The sequence below is a fragment of the Patella vulgata genome, chromosome 1 (genome assembly GCF_932274485.2).
Source record: "Patella vulgata chromosome 1, xgPatVulg1.2, whole genome shotgun sequence".
Classification (NCBI taxonomy): Eukaryota; Metazoa; Mollusca; class Gastropoda; family Patellidae; genus Patella; species Patella vulgata.
Window position 1 is genome coordinate 54,374,333 of NC_065879.2, and position 27,924 is coordinate 54,402,256.

A 27,924-nucleotide genomic window follows, 5' to 3' on the forward strand; every position below is an offset into this window, starting at 1 on the left:
CTTTGCACTATATAGCGCGAGTTGCAGTGTTTACTTTTCACGTCATACAACTTCCAAGATGGCGGACTTGCATAAATTTGCATAAAATACTCAATACTCTTGGAAATGTAAGTATCTGTTTTTTTATTCAAAATATACTAGTCAACGCATAGAATATCTTTTTCGTGTGCACAAGGCATTTATTGGCATCAAAGTGCCTGGTTGCCCAAAGGCTAATCTAACACCAGAGTTGGGGGATGAGCATCCCATAAATATTTAATAATAAGGTTCTGTGTTAAAACTCTTGGAAGCAGTTCAATCAAGAGTGTTCTAAACATCAAAATGTTTGATACCTGATGCTTTATGCATTCCGAGTGAGATCTCTAAACCCCATTCTAGCAAAATTTTTCCTTAAGAGTCCAAAGCTTATAAATGCATAAGAATCCTTTTGGATTTTCTGTAATCTATCGTATAGCCAAGCTTATCTAGCACAGCAAACATGAACATCTTTTAATGTTTTAGTGAAAATTAACAAAGCCCTGATTGTGTATTAGTTGCTACAAAACATCAAAGATATTTTCCTTTTCAGGGATAACTGCAGTTTTTACCGAGATGATAATGCTTGTCACCAGCTGCGTCATGTGAGAAAATCTACAATACGGAAAGTGGTCAGAAACGAAGTGAAGTTGCTTCTTTTAAGGAGTAAAATAAAGAAACCTGTTGATACAAATTATACAATCTGTTCTCATCATGAAAAAGAATTATTGACTAGATTTTCGGAACTAAAGGAGAAATGTTGTGACCCATGGAATAACCATTCAAAGCCCAGGACCAAATCGGCAAATCCCTTCGAGTTGTTTCCTCAAATCTGTATGAAGAGTGCCGAGATCTTCCCGATGGCCTTGTTCCGGATGAAAAGCTTTGCTGTGAGTGTGTTATTAAATTGAAAAATATTGACTTTGTTGAAACAAAGGCAGCAGTTGATGTTCCGGTACAAAATGACGATGCAATGTTAGACAGCAATACTCCAATAATAGATGAGGATGAAAGAATGTGTATCACTCAGCTCAGATGTCAATGTGGCTTTAGTCAGTTTAGGCGAAACTCCTGTCAAAACTGGTAAACTAGCTTTATCTGGAAAGAAACTGAAAGGGAAAACTAAGCTTGAATCAGCAACTAAAGCCCTAAAAAGAAAGCTTGAGGTTAGCTATCAAGTATCACTTGGGAGTTCTGATGAACAGTTTGATTCAAAAAGTAAGATCGATTTTAAGATGCTTCAATCAGTGATGGAGGAATTAAAAGAGAAATTCAAAGGCTCTAAAAACCATGCTGAACGCATACAGATTTTAACTTTATCTCCCTTTTCAATAGAACGCACTATGGAAGAATTTGGAGCTACTAATTACTTAGTTAAAAAGAGCAGAACTGTAAAAAAATAAAATGGTATCTTTGGACAATGTGACTCTAACAAAGGAAAATCCTTATGTCAAAAACTAAAAGATGACATAATATCCTTTTATGAAAATGATTTGAATAGTAGAATGTGTCCTGGAATGAAGGAAACTGTTAATAATCGCAACGAAGATGGAGAGAAGATAAAACATCAAAAGCGTCTAGTTATGTCAAACCTGAAGGAACTTCATGCTTCGTGGAAGAGAAACTTTCCTGATAAAAATGTTGGTTTTTCTACATTTGCTGCTCTCAGACCAAAATGGTGTGTTCTGGCTGGTGCATTCAGTACACATTCCGTTTGTGTTTGTAAATATCGCCAGAATCACAAAACTCATGGTGGAAGCTTGCCTGAATGTAGATCTCCATGACCTCATGAAATTGAGTGTTTGTTCAATTGATAAAGAAAGCTGCATGATGGGATACTGCAAAAATTGTCCTGGCCGAAATGGAATCATGACGTATCTTAATCAATGTGATGAACTTTCTGAAATTGAAGATATTAGTTATAAGCAATGGATTAGCACTGATAGAACTAAGCTGATGTCCATAACTAAACCAAAAGAAGACTTTATTGATAACCTAGCAACCCAGATAGTTAAATTAACAAGACACAGCTATGTTGCCAAATCCCAAAGTTATTACATGAAAAAATTGAAAACAACCATGAAACCTGTTGAGGAAATAATTCTTCAAGGAGATTTTGCCGAAAATGAGCCCGAATGGCTTGCCACACGCAGGTAATGCTGACAGAATGTTTCACTATTGTTCCACGGGCTATTACATGACAGTAATTAGCTATCTGACCAAGCATTAATTCCAAGAGCACAACTTTTTGTCTTGCTGTTTTGGCATTTCTACCCTCGTCGTCTGTGAAACCCCGGTCTGGGTTATCTCATCCTTTCTTTTGCCATACACAATCGTCATGTAGAAATGGCGCAAAATGTTCATCGGGGGACAAAATGTAAGTCAAATTTTGTTTCCATGACTCAAATGACGTAACAGTTTCGGTTTTTGTAAGTACTCGTTGTTTAGGAGCTCTTAATGTTGATGAGGCCATGGCACCAGTATATTATTTACCACCAAATGAAGTCCTAAAAAAGCGTGATTTAACCACACGCAAATTGTTACCTGTCGTACGGATCAAGTACGCCCGTTTCCTGTCAAAAGACAAATTTATCTTTTCCAGGAAAATGTAGTATGTTTTCCTTTACGAAAAGTTAATACCTTCAGAAGAATGGAGTCTGATCCAACTCTAGCCACCACGACAGTCGGTGAATAATCACCGGATTGGATTAATTAAACAAACAGCGATAAACAATACAAGACTTCTTAATGGCGGTAATAATACAGAGAAGGCCGGAAGAATACAAGATCACGTGGTTAACTGACCACAGGGACTGGTAAGATAAATAACATAGGAGTTCGTACTAAGCCTAGTACTAATGACTATGGCGTAGATATCACAAAATGGTTTCTAACTTGTTCAGTTGCGGAGAAATAGGCGATTTTCAACAGGTCACTTTTCCAGGTTTTTGGTCCATAAAATTGTCAATTATTATTCGATTTTCATAACATTTTCAATGTGTGATACCTAATGCCATTTACGATTTCATACAGGTAATTTAAGATTTTCATTATCACCGGAAGTAACGTCCTTTTGGCAAAAGCTGTATTTTTAGCCTTCAAAACAGAAATTTTATTCAAATGAGTCTGATTTGTAATGTTTTTAAAATTATGATTTTTTATTCCAATCAACAAATAGATTGAACCCATACGATCATACAGATACCAGAAAATGGTTTCTAACTTGTACGGTTGCAGAGAAATAGGCGGTTTTCTACAAGTCACTTTTCAAGGTTTTTGGTCTATAAAAGTGACAATTATTATTCGATTTACATAAAATTTTCACCATGTGATGCCTTATGCCATTTCTGATTTCATAAAACTAATTTAACATTTTCATTATCACCGAAAGTAATGTAATTTTGTCAGGATCACTTACATGTAACAAATGTATACATTGAATTGATATTGCTGGATTTGGTTGATTCTGCGTACATTTTACTTGATGTGTGCAATGCTTATATGGAAACCTGTTTAATGGTTTCATCGGTACCAGTAGTGACATATGTTCAAGGGTAATTGAGCTAGAATGTTCAAACTTGGTGTAGGTGTTTATTAGGTAAATGCCTTGATGGAGTGTGAAGATAAGCATTTTCTGCTTAGGGTAAGCAAAGATAAGCATTTTCTGCTTAGGGTAAGCAAAGATAAGCAATTTGATTGGTTGATGCGTTGGGACACGATAACTTTAGTTCCAATTAATTGAGAGTGATGAAACTTGGTGTATAGTTTCATTACATCAATACCTTGACTAAGTTCGATGATGAGCATTTTCTGCTCAGGGTAAGCAGAGCGATAAGCAATTTGATTGGCCGAGACTTTGGAACACAATAACCCTCCTTCTAATTGAGCTAGAATGTTCAAACTTGGTGTAGGTGTTTATTAGGTCAATGCCTTGATGGAGTGTGAAGATAAGCATTTTCTGCTTAGGGTAAGCAGAGATAAGCAATTTGATTGGTTGATGCTTTGGGACACGATAACTTTAGTTCCAATTAAGTGAGAGTGATGAAACTTGGTGTATAGTTTCATTACATCAATATCTTGACTAAGTTCGATGATGAGCATTTTCTGCTCAGGGTAAGCAGAGCGATAAGCAATTTGATTGGCTGAGACTTTGGAACACAATAACTCTCCTTCTAATTAAGCTTGAATGTTCAAACTTGGTGAAGGGGTTTATGAGGTCAATGCATTGATGGAGTGCGAAGATCAGCATTTTCTGCTTAGGGTAAGCAAAGATGCAATTTGATTGGTTGATGCTTTGGAACACGATAACTTTAGTTCTAATTAAGTGAGAGTGATGAAACTTGGTGTATAGTTTCATTACATCAATACCTTGACTAAGTTCGAAGATGAGAATTTTCTGCTTAGGCTAACGAGCAATAAGCATTTTGATTGGTCAAGACTTTGGAACATAACAACTCTTCTTCTAATTGAGGTAGAATGTTTAAACTTGATGTAGATGTTCGTCTTGACTGAGTTCAATGATTAACATATTGAGCTAAAGCTAAGCAGAGATAAGCAATTTCCTGCTTTGGGACAAGATAACTTTGATTCTATCTGATAGAGAGTGATGAAACTTAGTGTATAGTTGATAATCAGTTTGATTGCTTGATACTTTGTAAAAAAATAGATGTGCGATTAATTAATATGTGTCATCTATTTATTTGGGCATTTCGGCGGGGGACATCAGCCTCACTGTTGGCTTGTTTTTTTAATTATTTACTGAATTATGCATGTATATTTCTATGATATATGGTCGCATTCTCCATTCTCTGATGTTTGTGCCAAAAAAACTGAAATTCATTGTCGAAAAACTGACGGTTCACCGAATCTTGGATGTGGGGGGCATAAGTTCTCCCAAAACAGTATTTCTACTAATATATCTGTAAACCTTTAGTTCAGATTAGATTTGGGGCTAAATTCGTAACAAATATTTGAATTGATACAAAGCATCTATAAATATGTAATTTTCTCACTAAAATAGATATATGGCAAAACCTAAATTGTAATGAAGAGAAAAAAAAAATCAAATGGAGTAAAATGCCGAACTGTTCAGTATCAACCGGAGATGGCAAAACCTAAATTGTAATGAAGAGAAAAAAAAAACAAATGGAGTATAATGCCGAACTGTTCAGTATCAACCGGAGATAATGAAGATGTACATACGCCATACATTATGCTGTAATGGGAATTCGGTCCAAACTGCAACTTTACGGTCTACTCTTATTTGAATTTCAAGTTATTTTACGTGCACGCCAGTGTGTGCATGGGACGTAAGTTTTATATTCCATATGAATAACTAGACACTGCCCCTCACAGTCCCACCCCCCTTCCTGCACCACTGATAAGGGGAAACAACGCTGGAAAGTTTGGGGAATTGTCTAGGTCAACACAGGTATCAAACCCCGGACCTCCTGATTAGTGAGCCACAGACATGGAGCAATCATGCCAGACCAGGATCATACCCTGGACCGGCCGTTAAGTGAGCCAGCCCCTTACTGAGTCACTGCGGCTCCCTTGCACACTGATGACACTTGCATTGAATTTGGAAAGCAAGAATACTGGCTGTACAGGTACAATGCCCCCCACCCCACTGCGAACTATAGTGTATGACGTATGCTCATCTTCATTATACGAATGGTGCATAACGGTAAGACATTAAACTCCATTTGATTTTTTTTTCTCTTCATTACAATGTTTTCACTCCCATTACAGTATAATTTAGTTTCGGCCATGTCTATTTTAGTGAGAAAACTAAATATCTGTAGATGCTATGTTTCACTTTAAATATTTGTTAGAACTTTAGCCTCAAATCCTATATAGGCCCTTGTCTGTAGTTAAATCCTATTCAATTTATCAAATATATTCTTTAAACAAACTACTGTTATCAATAATTATTGATATTTTCCATAAAGGGAGATAATTCCTTTTTTTTTTTTACCATAAATGGATTTCCAAAAATCTGTATGTTCCCTTGTCTTTTTTATGCATTTTGGTTTAAATATAACCCATACCATATTCCTTGCCGAGGATGAAGACAATGGGTGTTTTAGCCAATATTTAATTTTACGTCAACTTCACAATTGTTAGTATAAATTTAGTTCAGCTGTGATCGTAGGTCGAGTGTAGTTCAGGGACTCTTGTATTGAATCCTTGTCGACAAGATTTTGTTTCCCAGTCAATTTTACTGGGTAACTTTTTACTGCTAAACGGTGGGGTGTCAATCCGTGTGAACGCCTGCACTATGTAAAGGAACATCTTAGTGAGAAAATAAGACCTTGCTTACCTCGCTAGAGTCAGTATGGGCGACACAACACGCTGTTAAAAATACGCCCCACTCTATCAAGTTGCCTTTTCGCCGCCATGACACTCTAAATATAGGTCAACGTCCATATTTAGGAATGTCGGTCATACAAGACGAAACGAAATTTAGGTAAAAATTGGAATCTTTGAAAAAATGAAAAAAAATAATTAGAATCTTTAGTCATTTATTGCTTTGCCCACCTATTAATACTACAACAGAATAAAACAAACATTCCAGGTGTATAATGGGGGATAAAACAATTTACTTTCATATTCAGCATTTATTGTGGGACTTGGTGACCGATAATGTTTTTTAACAAAATCATAGTAAAACATACTATGGAAGACCAAATGGGACAATATTCACGATTCTTGTTTCTACATTCCAGTTTGAACATTTTAGACACGAACGCAACATTCTAAACTAATGATTCTTGTTTCTACATTCTTATGTCAACATTTCATGCACAAAATCAACATTTCTGAAAGTATCTAAACAAAAAAAAATAATCTGGAATTTGAACTCTAATGAAAATATTTTCTACGTTTCAAAAAGTCTTTAAGTTAAAATCTTGAAATGAAAATGTCCAGAAAAATATAATGAATTATCAACATTATTACACCAGAGGGCGTAAGCGTATGTGTACAACTTTGATACAAACTATAGATTTATCATCTATTTTTGCCACTTTCGAAACACGAGTGGGTCTAATTTGCAAACACTATCCTATAGTTATAGTTAATATGAAAAAGTAAACAAATAACAGTGAATAGATTCCATTTAAAACACAGCATCACCATCCATTTTTGCCATATTCGAAACACGTGTAGGTCTAATTTGTAAACATATGAAAAAGTAAACAAATAACAGCGAATATGTAAGAAAGGCCTTTGTCCTAATTTTTCTAGTTGTTTAAATTATAGAAGTTATTTGTATTGTTATTATATCTCGAGCTTAATTTCTGTTTCATGCAACTTATTACTGTAAACACAACAGGGGCCCACTTCCACTCCTGGAAAAGTCTACTTTTGATTTCTAATCTATAGTCTGTATCAAAGTTGTACACATACGCTAACGCCCTCTGGTGTAATGATGTTGATAATTCATTATATTTTTCTGGACATTTTCATTTCAAGATTTTAACTTCAAGACTTTTTGAAACATAGAAAATATTTTCATAAGAGTTCAAATTCCAGATTATTATTTTTTTTTTTTTAGATACTTTCAGAAACCAATGATTTGATTTCTTTGTCGTGTAAAAATCATTTTTTTGTTTAAAATGTTGATTTTGTGCATGAAATGTTGACATAAGAATGTAGAAACAAGAATCATTAGTTTAGAATGTTGGGTTCGTGTCTAAAATGTTCAAACTGGAATGTAGAAACAAGAATCATGAATATTGTCCCATTTGGTCTTCCATAACATACAGCTTGCTTCTCTAGTTTTATTTATTTATCTATTTTTTTTTTTTAAATACATAAATAACAAGGTTGTTTTTCTTGATTAAAAAAAAAGAAAAAAAAGAAAAAAAAGAGGAAAAACATATATTAAACTCTGAAACAAAACTTTATTAAATAAAAATGACAAATATGCATATAATGCAAATATCAAGGAATAAATACATAAATATAATGATTTCAATTATTCTACATCACACATACCAACTATAGAATAAATACATAAATTAAGGATTTCAATTATTCTAAACTAGACACTACATCAAACATACATCTATAGAATAAATACATAAATTAAGGATTTCAATTATTCTAAACTAGACTCTACATCACACATACAACTATAGAATAAATACATAAATTAGGGATTTCAATTATTCTAAACTAGACACTACATCACACATACATCTATATACATAGCTTCTTTTTTTCTCTAATTTAAATAAATGTAATGAATGAACAAATTAAAACTGGCTTATTCATTGATTTAACAATTTTTCTTTAAAATTGCTTAAAGTTCTTTCACAGCATTTTCTTTTTTTCGATCAAGTTTGTTATTGAGTGCTTTCACTCGAATGTCATATTTTTCCAACTCGATTTTAAACCTATATTTCGACTGCTCTATTCCTGGTAATTTTCGACAAATAACTGGTCCTTATGGTAGGTTTGAACAATATTAAGAACAGATTTTGTTCTATCGAATTTTCCCCCTGAACTGCTACCCCATGGAGCCTCCCCTGCCACATCTGCATATACCCTTGTTAATACTTTTTTAATGTTTCCAATTTGCCTTAAATCAGTAATAAATTGTCTGTTCAAATATTCATTTACCAAATCCATTTCTAAATTGTTATTGGGCTTGTTGGTGTACTTGACTGTGCGGTTCCAGATAACATCTTGCTTAAACATACATTATGCAAGAGCTAAATCTGATTATTGCAAGTCTTTATTTAGGCTTCAGATGTCATAGAAATTATAAATTAGATCTTTATTTACACAACAAGCACAAAATCAACTCTGTAGACCAACGGATGGCTTGGATTCGGCTTGGATTTTAACAGGATTTCGATGATTGATTAAATTTTTAAATGGTGTCGTAAGCGGAGTTTAACCGTTACGTTGACGTCATACTCCCGGAAATAATTTTAGATTGAGGCTAAATGATAGATTGTACGAAGCGAGGTCACATGTCAGTCAATTTGATTGAAAGTTTGATATATACAGCCTTGATATTATGTTTAGTTGTGGTTAAAATGAGAGTTTGGATGTCGGTACGCTCTTTTGTCACTTGCGTTTACAGAAAATTATAGAAATTGATAAACATCGCAGCTAACATCACCCCAGTTGAATTGCAGCTCTATTCCATTGGATCACTGTTCGGGAGATAAGCAGGCCTACCAGTTACAGTACAGAGTACACGCAGGCTAACAAGAAGTCGGCTATAATTATGCCTCATTGATTTGGTCCATTCCTTTCAAACTTTCGCTTCTTATCTATATATTAAAAGTCTTATTTTTAATTTGTAGTAAAAATAAATGTGATACAAATTGAATTGCAACCCCGTCTCAAACCACAGCCATTGAAAACGTTACTTGATAATCGAGATTATGTAGGTGGAGTTAACGCCTGTCAATCAAACGATCGTCTATTCTCGGAGACGGTGAACAGAGAGTTGACTCCTATTTCTAGTCAAAAATTACAATAATGATAACTTTGTTCAAAATAAAGTAATTTGACTGAAATTTTCAATATATTCTTCTTTCATCATGTATTTTTGAACTGTTATAGCAAGAATGGCCAACTCTCTATTAAAATCTCCCATAATGTATCTTTAAGTCTCTCTGGTAGCCAACCATTTACACCTAAATTATAAAAATACTAAAATGTATTCATAGTTTAGTTTCATAATCAACAAAAACCTGCCTCTTAAAGACTATAAAAGATCTGCACATAACAGATTTACAACATTTGTTCCACTGTAAAGGAGGAGTAGATTAAGGGGATCCAACACAAGTTCATGTCAACTCATTCTTAATAACATTTGATTTCATATTTTATGTAACCTATCAGCTAATAATCTATGCCCCAGAAGAAAGTATTTGGTATGATTTCTTGAAAAAAATTCTGGCATGTCAAGCCTCCAATACATAATCATTTTGGGCCCCATGTCCAGTTCTCACTGCTCTGTGCCGTACTGTCATTTAAGCCTCTCCACAGAAGTGCTAAACAGTAACTGTAACATACAAATTTATTTTAATAATATACATGTGGTTAAAGAAATTAAGTCTATTAATACTAGAAGAGGCGCTAAGGTGGAGGTGTAATGCAATTCTACTTTGGTGACGTCTGTATCAGTTTCCCCACATGTTCTATCTGGGGTCAATGTTTTATGTGAGTTTTACAAGTTTTGGGACAAAGGACAACAAAAATAACATGTCATGTAATTTGGCTACAAAATTTGATTGTCATACGCTCTTAATCATATGTTTAATATAACCATACAATGACGTACCTAGTAAAAGAATCACGCAGCACAGAGGGCACACAGCTTGCAATAACAGCACTGTATTCAACAATGTGATCTATCACGTAGAATTAAAGAATTATAGATCTAAAATATACAACCACTTAGGCTGATTTAAAGACTCTTTCTTTAAAGCTAATATTATACCTCTCTACAAAATCAATCTGAGCTTCCCCTTCTTGGTCTGTTAATTAGGCTTTCAGACTTTTGTCTGAAAGACTATTGTTTTTACTAAAAGGTCAAAAGGCGAAATACGAAATTTTGAAAATCTTCAAACACCCAAAAATCGATCTTGATCCCGAGCTATCCTGAAATGCATTAATTTCAGAAATAATAGACGCATTGAACATATTACGGCCTATTGTGTTTATTTTCACGTCTGTTCAAGTGGATTTTTCACTGTTCTCCATATTCAATTCCAAATGGAGACCATCAGTTGACCGAAATCAAAATTCTGTTCTGAACGTTTTTTAGGCTTTCCTTCAAGGAATCAGAAAATGTAACTCCCATGTCAGTAAGTATAATATCGCGAAATTTTTTTCCTTTTAATATATGATGAATATTATCGCGGCGCAGCCAACCGCTGGAAATTCCAGAGATTTTGACCACCGGAAGGATGCCTCAGCAGTCAAAAAATGTCAAAATAGGCGATTTCGGATTTTAGTGTCGCAAACATCGTTGCAGTCATTTTAAAAAATTGTCTTTTAAGGAAAATGTGTATAGTACTAATACCTATCACATACGAAAGAGGCGATAAAATCCCTTTGCATTTGCAATTTCAAAATTAATTAAAACTAATATTAAATTCCGAAAATCGTTTTTTTTGCTAAAACTCTTTTTTTTTTAATCGGATGAAAATGGGAGTAAAGTACAGAATCCGGGGTGGTAATAGGCGTATTGTGTCCAAATTTCATGGTTCTCGGACAATCCGTTCCGGTGTCGTGGCGAAATTCCCCCTTTTTCCCCTTACGGCAGCCGACCTGGAGCCGTGCCAAGAACAAACGACTTGAAGGAATGCAGGTATCGCCTTGAAATTTTCGGGGCACCTAGGTACCAACATGAAAAGTTCCTAGCCGGAATTTGGTAGACATGGTACCTTTGGTTCCAGCGATGCGCATGCGCGAAGTCAAAAGCAGCTAAATATGTTTGTTATGAAGGGATTTTTTACAAAATGGACCTATCTCTTCGAAACTTCGGCTAACCCCCCATTTCCGACCTCGGCGCATCCAAAAATTTTCTCCAAATTAAAATCGAACACCTAGTTCCATCTCTTTTTTCTTGTTTTACTTTATGTACCCCCGGGAAAATGGCCACCGCTCGCCCCCCATGGGAATTCAAATTTTTGAAATATTCAAATACCAAACATTCGACCCGTATCCCGGCTATCCTGAAATGTATTAATTTCATAAATAGGAGACGTATTGAACATACTATGCCCTATTGTGTTTGTTTAGAAGACCGTAAATCTCGATTTTTCGCTATTTTTCATATTCACTTCAAAATGGCGGCCATCAGTTGACCTAAATCAAAATTCTTGTCTAGTATGGAAAAAAAAATTAGGTCATTCTGACCTATATTTCGATGATTTTTTTGAAAATTTTGATCCTTAATTTCATTAAGGGGAGATAATTTAGCAAATTTCTAATCATATTTTTGAGGTCGCATCGGTAAGATCTACTTACATGCTAAATTTCATGAAAATCGTACAACTATTAAAGAAGTTGTCAAATTGGTCATAAATACCGGTTCCCAATCACAGCGACGAATTTTCGAAATTCGAAAATCTGAATCTGCAGATTTGAAGTAATTGTCTCAAGGTACTCAAAGAAAAAAGATTTAGTAAAATAGGTCAAAAAGTCACAAAGTTACAGCATTGTAGGTCAAATGCATTCGTTCGTAAAATTCAGTGATTTCGGATTCGTAAAACGTTTTGAAAATATATTTAATCAACAGCCACCACCCATTTTTGGGGTGATAGGTAAAAGTTTCAGAAAGATCCTATGGTTAGATTCTGAGAAATCCGATTTGTGGATAAAACACAAAAAAAAAAATAATAATAATAATAATCTTAACAGAAACAATAAGCTTTCATATGAAATATGAAAGCTTAATAATTTTAGTAATCCCAATAGGCTTTCAGACAAAAGTCTGAAAGCCTAACTAGACCTGCAAGCAGCACTGGACCAGATTTCAGGAATCAGACAGGAAGTGTGTCATACAATAGCCCATTTATCGAGCTACCAAACGATCATTACGGATCATTATCGGGATAAATTTAACAAGTGGTATGGGAACTTAACTTCCTGTACCAGAAGTTTCAGAAAGATCCATTAGACAGTTTTACCTCCCTTATACCATTAGAAGCAGATTTACAGATATAACGATTTTTAGACTTTTTTTCAAAGATTGTGGCCCTTTTGGGCCATTTATACTATATTGAGGCTTTTAAATTTGGATTCACACCATAGACCACCGTTAGGACTCTAAGTAACAGAAGTTTAAAAAAGGAAATAAGAGAAGTTTTTGAAATAAAAGCGTCTGAATAGGCTCCAAAAAGGAAAATAATAGATTTTCAGTGTTCCATTATATATTGCCTAACCCGCGAATTTTTACCATTTAGATGTCATAAGATCGTCCATTGTTCGAACTATCCAATGACACTTTAGTTGTTTAGATTCGCTGAAATCTGGCGTAGTAATCACCTCTTTCGCAAGATCACCATTTTTTTACTTTTTACGTTTTTTTTTTCTCAAAATATCGGAAATTTTTTCGACTACTTCCGGTTTTTGGATCATTGTCGGGATAGCTTTAACAAGTTGTTCAATCTATTTGTTGATTGAAATCAAATATCACAATTTTAAAAACATTACAAATCAGACTCATTTGAATAAAATATCTGTATTGAAGGCTAAAAATACAGTTTTTGCCAAAATGACGTTACTTCCGGTGATAATGAAAATCTTAAATTACTTGTATGGAATTGTAAATGGCATTAGGTATCACAGACTGAAAATTTTATGAAAATCGAATAATAATTGACACTTTTATGGACCAAAAACCTTGAAAAGTGACCTGTTGAAAATCGCCTATTTCTTCGCAACTGAACAAGTTAGAAACAATTTTGTGAAATCTATATGACCGTAAGAATTTTATTAATATGTGAATGTAAACCAAAAGTTAAAATTATTAATACATATTAAATAATTCTTGGTTGAAAAAAAATATTGATTTTAAAAGTTAAAAAGGCATTTTTTGACAAAATGGCGTCACTTCTGGTGTCAATTTTAAATTGTAATCAATTTGATACGACGCATACTTGCTTTTTGAATGATATGGAGTCACTTTTGTGAAAATCCAATAATAAATGACTATTTTACAGGCAAAAAATCGAAAACAGTGACTTATGCAAAATTGCCATTTTCTAGGTAACTGCTTATATTACAAACTAATTTTAACATACATTTTCTTCGTATGGATTAAAGCTACAAGTTTATAAATGTTACATAGAAATATTTTAAAATCAGAAAAGCCTGAATGGTTTGTAAATAGGTCAATTTTACACCTTTTTTCACCTCTTAATCAAATTTTTCGAAAATGAAATCGAAATTAAAAAAACCGAGCCCAACATTTTGTGCGCCTTTTATTTATATCAGTTTTTTAAAAAAAATAATATTTGCTTTCGAAAAATGGTACCTAACAGTAGTAACAGTCAAAATTGTAGTTTTTGGTAAAAAATGACAATTGAGACAACGGAGTATATGAACTTTGTTTTATACAAATCGAGTAATAAATAATTAATCTAGGACTGAAAAACTGAATTAGCCAATGGCGGCCAAGGAAAATTACTGAGACAAAAAATGTTCACATTTTTGCCCAAGTCAGATGACTCGTTAATTTTGTGTAAAACACGACTAAAAAATATTCATAAATAAAAAAGTTTTTTGTAAAAATTTAAATTTTCAAATTTCGAAAGACAAAAGCCACAGAAGTTTCAAAAATACTTTATCAAGTAACCACCACATGGTTTCCTGATAGAAAATTTGTTTCCAGATAGATATCTGTTTCCGATCATGGAGAAATAGGCTCCCGCGGTAAATAATAATAATAATTTTAGTAATCTCAATAGGCTTTCAGACGAAATAATAACAATCTTAACAAAAACAATAGTGTTTCACTCAAGCTACGCAGTGTGAAACCCTAACTAGAACTGCGAAGCAGTAATGACGGGTTTCACTGGCGTTACGTTACCCTTGAACTTATGTGATTTTCGGTGCCACGTTACCCTTGAACTTATGTGACTTTCAGTGCCACGTTACCCTGGAGCTCATATCACTTCCAGTTCCAATGGAACCGATAAACAGATTTCCACATAAACATTGCAGACGTGTTATAAAATGGACAGCAGAAAAAATCAAACCCCGCAATATCAATTCCATTCATACATTTGTTACCATGTGTTACATATGTCAAAAAAGTGATCCTGACAAAATTTATTACTAAAATACCGCTAAGTTAGCTGACTTTCTAAAGGGAAATTACCAGCTGCTGCCAGGCAGGATACGCCCACATTTTCGAGAGATGGATAGAAAACAAGCTAAAACGAAAGTGATTTTTCCTACAATCAAGAGCCATAATTCAGGAAATTACAATTCGATATGCGCAAATATCGAAAGGAACCAAGATCTTTGAGTTATAAATGAAATAAAATGAAATGGAGTTTAACGTCCTACTGTTCTGCTCCTAACCTGGGCTAATGAAGACGGGCATACGCCACAGTGTGCTATGAGGGAAATTTTGCCCGGACAGCGGCCATACGGCCTACTCTTATATTGAATTTCAACTGCCAAGGATCTTTTACGTGCACGCCAATGTGTACACGGGACCTCGGTTTTTCGTCCCATCCGAACGACTAGACAGCTTTCCTTGTCAGCCCCTCCGTCCTGCATCACTGACAAGGGAGAACTACGCCGGAAGATCTGGATGAACTTTCTCGGCCAATGCAGGGATCGAACACTCGACCTCCAGGCTTGCGAGCTAGCGTCTTACCCACTTAGCCACGTGATCCACCTTTGAGTTATAAACTTACATTTCAAGTTTCAACAAAATCGGATAACCAGCGGCTGCCAGGCAGAATACGCCCACATTTTTGAGAGATGGATAGAGAACAAGCTAAAAAGAAAGTGATTTTTCCTACAATCAACGGCCATAATTCAGGAAATTACAATTCGATATGCGCATCTTTGGGTTATAAACTTACATTTCAAGTTTCAACAAAATCGGATAAAAATTGTGACCTCTATAGGGTCCACAACCATGATATACCATATTTTTAAGCTATTTGAGAACGAACGGCAGCCCTTTTGTATGTCAATTTTGGGCCGATTTTCACACAATTCGAACTCAGTCGTCCTTATGGTGTAACGGTGATATAATAATACGTTTTTTTATATCGGATAAAAATTATGACCTCTTTAGGCGTCCACAAGCTAAAAACGCGATTTTTTGTACAATCAGGGGCCATAATTCAGGAAGTTACGGTCCAATATGCGCGAATATTGAAAGGAACCGAGATCTTTGGGTTATAAACTGACATTTCAAGTTTCAACAAAATCGGATAAAAATTGTGACCTCTATAGGGTCCACAACCTTGATATACCATATTTTTACGCTATTTGAGAACGAACGGCAGCCATTTTGTCTGTCAATTTTGGGCCGATTTTCACGCAATTCGAACTCAGTCGTCCTTATGGTGTAACGGTGATATAATAATACGTTTTTTTATATCGGATAAAAATTATGACCTCTATAGGGGTCCACAAGCTAAAAACGCGATTTTTTGTACAATCAGGGGCCATAATTCAGGAAGTTACGGTCCGATATGCGCGAATATTGAAAGGAACCGAGATCTTTGGGTTATAAACCTACATTTCAAGTTTCAACAAAATCGGATAAAAATTGTGACCTCTATAGGGTCCACAACCTTGATATACCATATTTTTACGCTATTTGAGAACGAACGGCGGCCATTTTGTCTGTCAATTTTAGGCCGATTTTCACGAAATTCGAACTCAGTTGTCCTTATGGTGTAACGGTGATATTATAATACGTTTTTTTAAATCGGATAAAAATTATGACCTCTATAGGGTCCACAAGAGAAAAAACACGTTTTTGCGTACAATCAGGGGCCATAATTCAGGAAGTTACGGTCCAATGTGCGCGAATATTGAAAGGAGCCGAGATCTTTGGGTTATAAACTTATATTTCAAGTTTCAACAAAATCGGATAAAAATTGTGACCTCTACAGTGTTCACAAGTCAAAAACATGATTTTTCGTACAATCAGGGGCCATAATCCATGAAGTTATGGTCAGATAGATGCCAATATCGAAAGGAACCGAGATCTTAGGGTGATAAACTCATATTTCAAGTTTCACACTGTTCACAAACAATTGTGGACGGACGGACGGACGGACAGGGGCGACGACAATATATGTGCACATGAAAATGTGGGCGTATAAAAATGCGAAAAAAAATCTTTAAAAGTGATCCTGACAAAATTGTTATTTCTCGACAAGCTGTTTTTGGACATCTATATGATCGTATTGATTCAATCTATATGTCCATTGGAGTCAAATATCAAAATCTTAAACAAATAATAAATATAACTCACTTCAAAAAAATGTTTGTTTTGGAAGCTAAAAATACATTTTTTTCCAAAATGACATAACTTCCGGGGAAAATGTTAGATTAATTCTATGAAATCATAAATGGCATAAGGCATCACATGGTGAAAATTTTATGAAAATCGAATAATAATTGCCAGTTTTATGGACCAAAAACCTTGAAAAGTGACTTGTAGAAAATCAACTATTTCTCTGCAACCGTACAAGTTAGAAACCATCTTGTGGTATCTGTATGATCGTATGGGTTCATTCTATTTGTTGATTGGAATCAAATATAATTTTAAAGATAGGTTGCCAGGCAACGAAACATACGCCCACAGCAGCTAAATCGTCCGGGCAGTCAACAAGAGTTGTCGCATATTTTTACTTTCTTTCGGTAATGAAAAATTTATAATAGACTAAAATCTGATTAAGAGTAACAACTCATTAAGTAATTATCAGAAAATAATCTGAAGTCAATCGGATGATAACTTTAGCCTCTGGACCACCCACAAGATTTTTTGCAATGATCTCATGACCTTAAACACTGTGTACAAATTTAAAGTCATCAAGGGCCATAACTCTTGCAGTAATTATCGGAAATCGCAGAAAATTAATAGGCTTTTTCGTCTCATGACCTCAAACACTGTGTATAAATTTAAAGTCAATCGGATATTAACTTTGCCTCTAGATCGTACACAAGATTTTTTGAAGTGATCAAGGGACATAACTCTGGCAGTAATTATCGAAAATCGCTGAAAACCAATAGGCTGACCTTAAACACTGTGTATAAATTTAAAGTCAATCGGATATTAACGTTAGCCTCTAGAGCGTCCACAAGATTTTTCAAAGGGCCATAACTCTGGCAGTAATTATCGTAAATCACTGAAAATGAATAAACGTCTTCGTCTCTTGACCTTAAACACTGTGTATAAATTTAAAGTCAATCGGATATTAACTTTAGCCTCTAGAGCATCCACAAGCAATTGTCGACGCCGGACCGACGGGGGCGACGACAATATACGACCACATTTCAATGTGGGTGTATAAAAACCAGACCTATTTTCATGATATTAAAGATGCATTATGAAAGAGCTAAATCTGCCTATTTCAGGTCTTTATTTTGGCTTCAAAGGTTATATGAACTATTCTTTAAACATTTATTAACATGACTATAAACTATTCTTCAAACATTTATATTATTAACATGACAAGCCCATAATCTAACGCTCTAGATCATCGGATGGTAGAGATTTAAATGGATTAGATTTAATAATTTAACAATAAAATGTATAATCGAGACTAAGTCTCACTTATCCAGTACCGTTGCTACGATAATAAACAATATAAGCTGCATCTTCAAACACCGATAACTTCGCTCAGAAAAAAATAATTTGAATGAAATTTTCAATATATTCATTTTTCATTATCTCTTTTGGAACTATTCTTGGGGTTTCTTATCTTATGGCACATAGGTGAAACTTGTGATGGGTCTGTTTTTGTGGAGTTCTGGGTTTGAACCCAATATCAGTTTTCAGTAATGAACTTTGTTCGTGCAAACACAACACTTGTCTTTTTTCACGATTTTAAGCAGTCCCATGTCACACGTTTTGCATGTGCATTCCCTGCACTCTGGCCCTTTAAATACAGATCAAAATTTCAACATTCATCACTTCAGAAAAATGCCACACCCTACACAAGAAAACAGGAACAGAGCTACTGGCATGCTGGATCAGGGGGCTTCACAGGTAGACGCGTCGCTAGACACTATAATGTCGACTACAGCATCTGTGCAACAGGTTTCAATCAGCTAAACCTACTGCCAGGGGAACTGTTGGAACAAGGCAACATCAGATCAGCCCTCAAACAGTCCGAAGGTGTCTGGCTGCTCTTGGGTTATGCTGCCGTCGACCTTACCAAGGTTAAATCTTTTTGCATCGTCATCGACTTGCCTGACAGCAATGGGCCGCAAATCAGGGGTATCTGCACAACACACCATGGCAAAACGTCATCTTCTCGGATGAATCCCGATTCTATGGAAGGGTATCGCTGCCAATATTAAATGCTCTACTACAGTGTTTTTTCTATTGATTATATGTAAAAAGTACAATGTACAAAGTCATAATACCGGTAATGATAAAGTCATAATACCTCTGAGGCAAGAGTTAAATGTAAAACGTCAAATGTTAAGTGTTAAATGACAAATGTTTTGTGGGAAAATGCTTTTTTTGACGTGTCTACATTTTACATTTCTCTCATTACATTTTACATTTGCTCTCTGCCACATCCCATTTGTCCTTCACGCATTCTACATAGCATGTTTTGCACAGCATCAACTTGTTATGCAAATGTAGGATATCACGCGACTTCAGGCATGTGTAAGAGCTCAGGGTGGACATACCCGATATTGACTTCAGCTGACCCCTGCTTTGTTTCATGGTTCTCTGACGTTTCGGTTTTGTGCATTTGTAGTTAATTTTTTCATGAAATTATCCACAGATGCTTGTTGCAGTAAATAAGCCTTGAATTTTGAATGCGTTTTTAATTGCTTTGAGTGTATTAACAAAAATAAAATAGTACGCAAAATAAAATTTTAAAAAATTGATCACATAAAAATCATCACATTAACAATAACAAACATTGAATCTTATTTATTTGAAAATTTTGACGATGCTACAAACATATAAAGCTACAATAATTTTGACAGATGAAATAATGACAGGTCTTGTTGGCATAACAATTCCATCCTACATTTCTTTTCAACACTGTCACTTTCAGCACGGGAAGGTGTCGGTTATCTGATAAGCTTTACTTTTATTTTAATATCCAAATATGTATATTTTTGAAAGACGAAATGAAATGGGGTTTAACGTCTTACTTTTCAACAGTTGTCTAATGAAGACAGGCTTTGAATGACAAAGGTAAACACAAATAATTTATTCACCATAGTGGCTAGCATTCTTTATTGTATATTACAAGCATACAATCATGATAAGCTTTACTTTTATTTTAATATCCAAATATGCATATTTTTGAAAGACGAAATGTAATGGAGTTTAACGTCTTACTTTTCAACAGTTGTCTAATGAAGACAGATTTTGAATGACGAAGGTAAACACAAATAATTTATTTACCGTAGTGGCTAGTATTGTTTATTGTATATTACAAGCACACAATTCATATTGTATTATATCATAATCAAAGTTCAGTATTTTAATTAAATCTATAAGATAATCCTATCTTTATCAATATTGTTTCTCTTCGATAAGATGATACTGTCTTTATCAATCTTTTCATTAATATCAATATCGTTTCTCTTCAATAAGACGATACCGTCTTTATGAATCTGTTCGATAAGGTAATACTGCCATTATTAATATTGTTTCTCTTCAATAAGCCAACTTCACTTCTGCTTATCTAAATTTAGAATTTCGATTTCATGAAAACATTATAAAGAGTGATTACTGTACTGTAATTTTCTTCTAGAAATGAGAATATCTGGCGAGCAAATTCTGTATTTCTAATTACTTGAGTTCACTACAAACTGACAGAAATGATTTTATGATGTCTCTTTTCCACTTAGTCCAATGAGTTGTATTTTTTTTAAAACCCATCTTCTCAAAATTTTTTCAATTAAACGATTGTCGATTTCATATAAACCATGAAAAACGTCAAGATGATAATTGTTCTGCAGCCACTTCACTAGTTTGTTTAGCGATTGATAATATATCTGCTGCTAAGTCTTCTACTGTTGTGTAACGAGCTTTATCAAAACTAAACAAATCTTGAATATACCCCAACACTAAATCCTGTAACATAATAAACACATATTACTTCCTGGCAATCAAATCATAATTAGTTTATGGCCTAAAAAAACAGAACTTTGACTTGATGAAACAGACAACATAAGGTCCACCCTACACCATGCAGGTTGTTGGCAGGTGCTGCTTCAGATTTAAAGTGAAGCAATTGTGTAGTATTTTGATATAATGCGACATTAGAGAGAGATTGAGGAGGAGCCTTTTGCAGAGTTAACAGGAAAACACGAAGAAAACCAAGAAGGTAGGCAGTCGACTCTACTCTTTGTCACATACAAGCCTGATATCAAAACACTCAACTTGACCAATCATCTCAAATACGCTAGAAATTCCTTGCATCACACTTCAGTCTTGAATAATTAATTCCTACCATTCACCATAGTTGTTTGGTTTTTGATAAAGATCATGGTAAAGCAGAAAGCTACAAACCTTGAAAACATAACATGATGTTTTTAATTCTGATTCTGGTCCGAGGAAACCCCAAGCTAATAATGGACTGACATGTTCTGATATACTATACAGATGACCGATAAAACCATCAGAAAACTGAAATATAGAATCATAGCATTATATTAATAAACGGACCTTCACTCAACATAACTTAAGTCATTTGTGGACTAACATACCATCTTTATTTTAATAATTTGCAAATATTTGTAGCAATTGGCGGAATTTAGGAAATTAATATACCGGTATATAACTATACACAACCTGCAGACCAAATATAATAGGACCAATGGCAAGCATATCGTGTAGAATTTCAGACAATATATATATAATTTGCAAAAAATAGTGAATGATTTAGATCTAAATATCAAATTCACAATTGAAATGAACGATCTGCAAATCGCATTCTTGGACATTCTAGTGAAACGAAGGGGCGAACTCCATCAAATGGGCACAAAACCAGACCTAACTTTTCTAGAGTAAAATTTTGCGTAGAATATGTTGCCAAGTGGTAATCAGTCTGCCACTGGGGCATTTTCGAGATATTCGGGGTCAAAGGTCAAATGAGTTCATTTGCACTGAAAGTGAATGCGCAAACATTCTTGTATTATGAAAATAAGCTGAAAATGATCGATAAAAACTAAAGCGAAACCTGTTCTAATTAACAATAGGAACATTTAAAATTTATCTTTAGGTGGTCTTAGCACCGAACTTTTACTTTGGAAAGTCGAAAATGATCTTGCATAACAGAACCAAAACACTTCGGAGCCTGTTTGAAAAATATGTAAAAACTGTTAAATCAAAATCTCTCCGAATTAGTTTTACAACGAATGCTATACATAATGATACTAGTTGTCTGAAAAAAAAAAAAACAATTAAATAGTTCCATGGCTAGACTCCAGCCTGCAGGCCGCGTCACAAAGCCTGCCAAAATTTTCCCCCGCTAACATTTACCAATACGACATATATATCCTGTGAACTACTATGTACAATGCATTCGTCGGTTTTATCTGCATCCATGTTCCAGCGAAATTCATAAAAACTCATAAAAATTTGCAAACTTTTAATCTCGTCGTCAGATACGTGTTTTCCCGTCACAGATTAAGGTCGATTTTCCTAGACTGGGATTCTCGGAAATCCACGCGGCCTGCAGGCTGGAGTCAAACTCTGAAACTATTCAATTGTTTTTCAGATAACTAGTATCATTATGTATAACAATCATTGTGAAAATAAATAGGAGAGATTTCGATTTGACAGTTTTTATGTATTTTTGAAACAGGTTTCAAAGTGTGTTGTTGGTTCTGTTATGCAAGATCATTTTCGACGTTCCAAAGTAAAAGTTCGGTGCTAAGACCATCTAAAGATAAATTTTAAATGTTCCTATTATTAATTAGAACAGGTTTCGCTTTAGACTAAAAGTGAATTTAGCAAGTTTACATTTTTATCGAAAGTGTGATTACTTTCGATCATTTTCAGCTTATTTTTATAATATACTATTCAAAAAAAGTAGGGGATATTTGATTTTGGGGGCATAATACTAAAATATGCAAATGACTACGAAAAAAGTCACTATAGAACCTAACAGAAGAAACATTTCCAGTTACATGTGACGCCCAAACGCACCAATAGCTACCGCATGGAATGCATGTGATGCTTGGGATCATCATGGGGGTCCAACCCAAGATTTGCACGACTCTGACTTTGAATGTTACAGTCATTGTGGCATTGAATTCCAGGGTGGAAACATCAGTTTAATTTAATTACCCAAAATGAAAGGTTACGTGCCCTTGGCATGCTACAGATCGGCACAACACAGGCGGTTGTGGCACGGACGATGAATGTTTCTCAGTCTGTCATAAGCAGGCTATGGTCCAGATACCTTGATACACAATCTGTACAGGACAGACCACGCTCAGGTCGACCAAGGGCGACAACTCAAGCCCAGGATCGATTTATTAGTACCTTGGCCTTGAGAAATCATGTCATCACAGCAAATCAGATCAGCGCTCGTCTTCAAACAGACACTGGTGTGAGAGTGAGTGGCCAGACGATTCGGAATCGACTGCATAGGGGTCACCTTCGCGCCCGACGTCCTCGCGTGATCCCTTGTTTGAGAGATCATCACATTCAGGCAAGACGTCGTTGGTGTAGGGATCGTCAACACTGGGATAATCGACGCTGGAGCAATGTGATGTTTTCAGATGAGTCAAGGTTCACTGTTGATTTTTTGGACAGACGTAGGAGGGTGTGGCGTCGTCGAAACGAGCGCTTCCAAGACGTTAACGTCATCAGACATGATCGATTTGGGGGTGGTTCTGTTATGGTGTGGGGAGGCATCACTGTTGCTGGAAGAACGGCTTTACATGTTGTTGCAGGGCGTGTTACAGGCCAGTACTACCGGGACAACATCTTGGCAGTCCATGTTGTGCCGTTCGCACGACGTCATGGCCGCCGTTTCATCTTCCAGGATGACAACGCAAGATGTCACAGGGCCAGGATCGTTACAGGTTACCTCCAACAACAGAACATCACCACATTACCTTGGCCAGCACTGAGTCCCGACCTCTCCCCCATCGAGCATGTCTGGGACATGCTTGGACAGAGGTTACGTCAACGTCAACAACGTCCTGCCAATGTCCAAGAACTTGCTGCTGCGTTGCAACAGGAATGGGACAATCTGGACCAAAATGACCTTAGACGTCTCATTAGGAGTATGCCACGTCGGATCAATGCTTGTTTGGCAAACAGAGGAGGATTTACCCGTTACTGACTTGGTTGTGATGCTATGGTAACTTTGCTGTTTGACCCCGGGTATCATTTTACCCTTATAATGGTCAGTCTGTGCCTTACTTAGTCTAACGATCATTTGGAATAAATCGATGAATGTGAACTTCATTTCATTTTGTCATTTGTTTCTTCGTCAGTTTCATTAGGTGACTTTAATAACACTTAAAAATCAAATATCCCCTACTTTTTTTGAATAGTATACAAGAATTACCGCGCATTCACCTTCAGTGCAAATTATCTCATTTGACTTTTGACCCCCGAATATCTCGAAAACGCCCCAACGGTGGACTGATTACCCCTCGGCATCGTATTCTACGCAAAATCGGTCTGGTTTTGTGCCCATTTGAACATACCATCTTTATTTTAATAATTTGCAAATATTTGTAGCAATTGGCAGAATTTAGGAAATTAATATACCGGTATATAACTATACACAACCTGCAGACCAAGAATCTGTTTTCCTCACCCAGGTAGTGAGTGTCTAGTCAAATTTAACCCTAAAATTTCAAATTTTACACTTTTTTTGATTGGTTAAGAAACAGAATCCTATTGACAAATTAAATTATAATAACTGAACCTTCCAATAAGTCCATTTGATATTGATATAAAATGAATGAATGAATGGAGTTTTATGGCACGTCGGCTCCAACCGGGCTATATTGCGCCAAACATGGTGAATTTAACGAGACAGTGATATTGATATAAATATTAATGTAATATAACATAACAAGAGCATTGTTAACGCTGCAATATACGTCCACATTCCTGCTTTGATTGATATGGTACTTTTTAAAATGAAGAAGATAAAATATGAAATGGCTGTATTATGACAAGAGGTAAAGAAGGCTAAGCGTTTGGTTTGTTTTGCCAAATTTACAGACAAAATATTAACAAAAAGTGGGTGTGACACTGCCCCAGGGGGTCGGGGCATGCCCCAAAATAAATAGTTGCTGCCATTACGGTATAAGGAATAATTATGCAATGTTCCAAGATGATCCGTTCAGAATTGCAGCCTCTAGACGATAAATACAAAAATTGGGTGTGGCTCTGCCCCTGGGGGGTACCACCCTGTTATTGAATTGATTAATATGCTGAATTTGAACAAAATCTGTTAATTATTGCAACCTGTACTAGAGTATTTACCGATAAAATAATAAATAGTTGCTTTCCTTGCAGAATAAGGAATACTTATGCCAAGTTCCAAGACGATCCATTTAGAATTCCAGCCTGTAGAAAAAAACAACACAAAAATTGGGCGTGGCTCTGACCCTGGGGGTTGGACATGGGCAACTATATATAGGTACAACCCTACGCTGGACCATTCCGAATTGGATCCAAATCTGTTAATAATTGCAACCTGTATATCATTTACAGACAAAATATAAACAAAAAGTGGATGTGGCACCGCCGAAAGGGCAAAGAGTGGGGGTGGAGGCGGGGGTCATGCACCAACATCAATAGTTGCCGTCCTTAGGGTATAAGGAATAAGTATACCAAGTTCCAAGATAATTAATTCAGAATTATGGCTCTGCCCTTGTGAGTCGGGGCATTCACCAAAATCAATAATTGAGGCCCTTAGGCTATAAGGAATACATATGCCAAGTACCTAGTTGATCCATTCAGAATTGCGGCCTGTAAACGATAAACACAAAAATTGGGCGTGGCTCTGTCCCTTTGGGTCGGGACATGCAGTTGTCATCCTTAGGCTATAAAGAATACATATCCCAAGTTCAAAGACAATCCATTAAGAATCGTGGCTCTGTCCTTGGGAAATGAAATGAAATGAAATGGGGTTTAACATCCTACTGTTCTGCTCCTAACCTGGTCTAATGGAGACGGCCATACAGTGTGCTATGAGGGAAATTTTGCCCGGGCAGCGGCGCTACAGCCTTCTCTTATATCGAATTCCAACTGCCATGGAATCTTTTATGGAATCGTGTATATGGGACCTCGGTTTTTCATCCCATCCGAACGACTAGACAGCAGTCCTTGTCAGCCCCTTCGTCCTGCATCACTGACAAGGGGGAAACCATGCCGGAAAATCGTGATGAACTTTCTCGGCCAATGCCTGTCCTTGGGGTTGGGCAATTACCAAAAAACAATAGGAGTCATCCTTAGGGTATAAAAAATAGGTATGCAAAGATTCAAAAGGATCTGTTAAGAATTGCGGCCTAAGACACACAAATATTGGGCGTGGCTCTGTCCCAGGGGTCGGGCATGCACCAAAAATAAAAGAGGTCAGCCTTAGAGTATAAGGAATAAGTATAAAAAAAGTTTTCAAGACGATCGATTAAGCATTGCGGGCTGTAAGTGACACACAAAAAGAAAATGGGTGTGGCTCTGCCCCTGGTGGTTGGGATGTTCCTTAGGATAAAAAGAATAAGTATGCAAAGTTTCAAGGTGACACATTAAGAAATGCGGTCTGTAGATGAGAAACAAATAAATACAAGAAATGGGCGTGGCTCTACCACTAGGGGGTCGGGCCTGCACCAAAAGCAATAGGGATCATCTTAAAGGTATAAGGAATTCATATTAAAAATTTTCAAGACGATCGATTAAGAATTGTGGCCTGTAGGCGACACACAGGCACAAAAAAAGAAAATGGGTGTGGCTCTGCCCCTGGGGGATGGGCATGCACCCCAAATGATAGGGATGTTCCTTAGGGTACAAAGAATAAGTATGCGAAGTTTCAAGATGATACGTTAAGAAATACAAGAAATGGGCGTGACTGTGCCCCTGGGCGTTGGGCATGCACCCTAAAGGATAGGGGTGTTCCTTAGGGTACAAAAAATAAGTATGGAAAGTTTCAAGAAATGCGGCCTGTAGTCGAAAAACAAATACAATAAATTGGTGTGGCTCTGTCCTGGGGATCGGGCATGCACCAAAATCAATAGGGATCATCCTTAGGTTATAAAAATACTAAAAGGTATAAGTATGTAGAGTTCCAAGATGATCAATTAAGAATTGTGGCCTTTAGCGCCCGAAGGCCACAATTCTGAATGGATTATCTTGGAACTTGGTATACTTATTCCTTATACTCTAAGGACGGCAACTATTGATGTTGGTGCATTACCCCCGCCTCCACCCCCACTCTTTCCCCTTTCGGCAGTGCCACATCCACTTTTTGTTTATATTTTGTCTGTAAATGATATACAGGTTGCAATTATTAACAGATTTGGATCCAATTTGGAATGGTCCAGCGTAGGGTTGTACCTATATATAGTTGCCCATGTCCAACCCCCAGGGTCAGAGCCACGCCCACTTTTTGTGCTTTTTTTTCTACAGGCTGGAATTCTAAACCAGACCCATTTTGCGTAGAATACGATGCCGAGGGGTAATCAGTCCACTGTTGGGGCGTTTCGAGATATTCGGAGTCAAAGGTCAAATGAGTTAATTTGCACTGAAAGAGAATGCGTTGTAATTCTTGTATTATGAAAAGAAGCTGAAAATGATCGAAAGTAATCACACTTTCAATAAAAATGTAAACTTGCTAAATTCACCTTTAGTCTAAAGCGAAACCTGTTCTAATTAATAAAAGGAACATTTAAAATTTATCTTTAGGTGGTCTTAGCACCAAAACCTTTACTTTGGAACGTCGAAAATGATCTTGCATAACAGAACCAACACACTTTGAAACCTGTTTCCAAAATATGTAAAAACCTTCAAATTGTAATCTCTCCTATTTATTTTCACAATGATTGTTATACATAATGATACTAGTTATTTGAAAAACAATTGAATAGTTTCAGAGTTGGACTCCAGCCTGCAGGACGCATGGATTTCCGAGAATCCCAGTCTAGGAAAAAATCGACCTTAATCTGTGACAGGAAAACACGTATCTGACGACGAGATTAAAAGTTTGCAAATTTTTATGA

General features: G+C 35.9%; 2 protein-coding genes across 8 annotated transcripts in view; both read right to left on the minus strand.

The window, feature by feature from the left end:
- The window catches only part of LOC126830419 (uncharacterized), a 129,230-nt gene extending 122,803 nt beyond the window's left edge, over positions 1-6,427 (minus strand). Inside the window, exon 1 of one of the 2 annotated variants that reach the window (XM_050560815.2) lies at positions 6,338-6,427. The gene's annotated coding sequence lies outside the window, so the exon portion shown is untranslated. The remainder of the gene's footprint in view (positions 1-6,337) is intronic. The other variant, XM_050560830.2, reaches the window with a different exon arrangement.
- A 13,206-nt stretch (positions 6,428-19,633) lies between these two features.
- LOC126830338 (mitoguardin) overlaps positions 19,634-27,924 on the minus strand; it is a 138,479-nt gene continuing 130,188 nt past the window's right edge. For all 6 annotated transcript variants that reach the window (XM_050560726.1, XM_050560721.1, XM_050560756.2 and 3 more), the window contains 2 exons: positions 21,245-21,361; positions 19,634-20,806 (listed from right to left, as the gene is read on the minus strand). In XM_050560726.1, coding sequence (XP_050416683.1) covers positions 20,669-20,806; positions 21,245-21,361 — 255 coding nt within the window. In that variant the 3' untranslated portion in view covers positions 19,634-20,668. The remainder of the gene's footprint in view (positions 20,807-21,244; positions 21,362-27,924) is intronic.